Below are 3,398 nucleotides of genomic sequence, written 5' to 3'. Positions count from 1 at the left end.
AGCTCTCCGTCCCCACCCCCTCTCCGACCTATCACCCTCACCTTAACCTCCTTCCACCGATCGCATTCCCAATGCCCCTCCCCCATGTCCCTCCTCCCTACCTTTTATCTCAGCCCGCTTGGCACACCCTCCTCATTCCTGAAGAAGGGCTTATGCCTGAAACGTCGATTCTCCTGCTCCTTTGATCTTGCCTGACCTGCTGCGCTTTTCCAGCAACACATTTTTCAGCTCTGATCTCCAGCATCTGCAGACCTCACTTCCTCCTATGAAAGCGTTTAGCACACTTCCTTTCATTCCTCAGACTTTTGAGTGTAAGAGTTGGGACGTCATGTTGAGGCTATGCAGGATGTTGGTGAGGCCTCTTCTGGAATACTGTGTCCAGTTCTGATTGCCCTGTTATAAGAAAGATATTATTAAACTGAACAGGATTCAGAAGAGATTCACCAGGGTGTTGCTGGGAATGGAGAGTTTGAGTTATAAGGAAAAGCTGGATAGACTGGGACTTTGTTCAATGGAGTGGAGGAGAGTTGAGGGGTGACCTTATCGAGGTTTATAAAATCATGAGGGGTATAGATGGCCAGGATGGGGTATTTCAAGACTAGGCGATATATTTTTAAGGTTAGAGGAGAAAGATTTAAAAAATATGAGGGGCAAAATTTTTACACAGGGAGTGGTTCATGTGTGGAATAAACTTCCAGAGGAAGTGGTGAAGTGGTGGATGCAAGTATAGTTACAACATTTAAAAGACATTTGGATAAATACATGAATAAGAATTGTTTGGAGAGTTATGGGTTAAGCGCAGGCAGGTGGGATTAGTTTAGTTTGAGATTATGGTCAGCATGGACTAGTTGGACAATAGGGTCAGTTTTGTGCTGTATGACTCTCTGACTCTGTGACTAGTTAGGGAAGGGTGAGGCCATGGAGGCATTGTAAGGCAAGGATGAGCATTTTAAAGTAATGGAATATAGGGGTGATTGCAGAACAGACCTTAATGTGTGTACTGACATGGACAGCTGAGTTTGTAAAGATGTCAGTTTATCAAGGCTAGTATGCAAGGAGCCAAGAGAACAAGAGAGACAGATATTTGGATGCCAGAAATACATTCTCAGTTTGGTACCCATACTGTGTACCAAATTCATATAGTCTTGACCAATAGCACCAGCTTAGAGCATGTAAATGTTTGTGGCACACATAACACACGAGGCATTACATGGGGCTCTGCCAAAGCTGGAATGATGAGTTACTGTACCTAATGAAAGGCTGCTATTTCTTCTTCAATCACAATCAGTTTTTTTTTTTCGGATTAGAAATAGTTTGGGGTATGGGCGCAGTCTGAATTTGCTTTTGGGGCTGAAATTGAAAAATACATTCCATTTTGCAATAATAAAGCATCATTGTGGGACAGAAGGTCAGACTAACATTTCCTACAATCTTAGGGTGTAGCTAAGTATTTTACATCGTACTCATTATCTTAATGTGGGAAAATATTGCACAGTATTTGTACACAGCTATGTGATAATGGCTAGATAACAATATATTGGTTGAGGGATAAATACATCTCATGCTGTTCATGGAAGTAGTGTGTAGGATCCTTTATATTTGCCTGAGGTGGAACCTCTGACACATCCTCAGACCCAGCATGGGGAGTGTCAACCTAGGCAAAGTGTCTGGAGTGAGGCTTGAACCTATGACCCTCTGCCGTAGAATCAAGATTGTTACCAACTGAACCAAGTTTTGAGATTTTTTGTAATCGTGACTATCCAAAGTGACTTGTGGGTTTGAGGTACATGGATCTTTAAAATATCATGAGCAGGTGCAGAAAATTGTCAAGAAGGATAACGGATTGCTGGACATTATAACTCAATGTTTGGAATGTTAGGATGTAGAAGTCTTGCTTCAGTTATTCAAAACTCAGGTTAGACCACACTTGGAGTGCTGTACACAGATCTGGCAGCACACTTTAGGACGGCTAAGTTGGCCTTGGAGGGAATTAAATGCTGGGACAATGATACCTGGACTTCAGGGTTTAAGCTATGGGGAGAGAATACAGTCAGTTCTACTATAACGCGCCTTTCTTCAATGCGAGTTGGCTTTAACACAATTGAAGAATTTAGACCATTATTTGTAGAGCACAAACTTTCCTTACCGGTATTGGCTATAATGTGATTCCGGTCCCGTTAGTTTAAATGGCGTGGCTCTTGCGCGCTTTTCTTATAATGCGTGATCATATGAGAGCGAAACTATAGGGTTATATCAGAAATGGCTGTACACAAATTAAACCTTTCGTCTCTAGAATTTAGAAGGTTAAAGGGTGATCTGATCGAAGCCTTCAAAATATTAACAGGAAAAGACAGAGTAGGTATAAAGAAATTATTTCCACTGGTTGGGGATTCTAGAACTAAGGGACATAGTCTGAGAATTAGGGCCAGACCATTCAGGAGAGATGTTAGGAAGCACTTCTACACCAATGGGTAGGAGATCTTTGGATCTGCCACCAACAGCAACGGTCGCTAGATCAGTTATTAATTTTAAATCTGAGGTCAATCTTTGTTAAACAAAGATATTAAGGGATATGGAGTTAGGCCACAGATCCGACATGATCTCATTGAATGGTGGGACAGACTTGAGGGGATGAATGGCCTGCTTCTGTTCCTATGAAATCTCAGCATGGTGATTCTGTAACAATTGGGAAGGATTAGACCGTTCTCAAATATGTTTTCTATCCTCTCTCCACAGGAGAAACGTCCAATCCCAGAGCCAGGTTTTAATGGTGAGTCTTCTGACCATTGTGTGTCTGCAGCTGGCCTCAGTCTTTAGTTTCTGTTGCTTTCTACATTTTAGCAAAACCACCATTGTTTTGCAAGTGGCGAAATAATTCAGGGTTTAAAGGATGTCACATTCATAACATGCACAAATATCATAAATAAAATTGATAAATGGGATTCGTAATTGGTCATTTCATAACATCAGAGAATGATTTGCTGTATAATGAAGCCATTTGGCCCATTGAGCTAATGCTAACTCTTTAAAATAGCAGTCCTATTGGTTTCACTGTCTTGCTTTTACTTACAAACCCTTCCCCCTTTCAAGTATTTGCTTATGGAAGATAATTATTGAATCAGATTCCACCATCATCTCTGGCACTGCAATGCAGACTGTAACAGTGGAACATAGAACATAGAACATAGAAGAATACAGCGCAGTACAGGCCCTTCGGCCCTCGATGTTGCGCCGATCCAGGCCACCTAACCTACACTAGCCCACTATCCTCCATATGCCTATCCAATGCCCGCTTAAATGCCCATAAAGAGGGAGAGTCCACCACTGCTACTGGCAGGGCATTCCATGAACTCACGACTCGCTGAGTAAAGAACCTACCCCTAACATCTGTCCTATAC

The 3,398-nt window shown here is 42.1% G+C and overlaps 1 protein-coding gene across 1 annotated transcript in view; it reads left to right on the top strand.

The window, feature by feature from the left end:
• Positions 1–3,398, top strand: part of LOC122542497 (sorbitol dehydrogenase-like) — a 48,364-nt gene that overhangs the window by 9,779 nt on the left and 35,187 nt on the right. The window contains exon 2 of the mRNA XM_043680284.1: positions 2,737–2,770. Within this exon, the coding sequence (XP_043536219.1) occupies positions 2,737–2,770 (34 nt within the window). The remainder of the gene's footprint in view (positions 1–2,736; positions 2,771–3,398) is intronic.

Source organism: Chiloscyllium plagiosum, chromosome 40 (genome assembly GCF_004010195.1).
Source record: "Chiloscyllium plagiosum isolate BGI_BamShark_2017 chromosome 40, ASM401019v2, whole genome shotgun sequence".
NCBI classification, from domain to species: Eukaryota; Metazoa; Chordata; class Chondrichthyes; order Orectolobiformes; family Hemiscylliidae; genus Chiloscyllium; species Chiloscyllium plagiosum.
The sequence above is the reverse complement of the archived record's forward strand: the minus strand, read 5'-3'. Positions and strand labels throughout refer to the sequence as shown.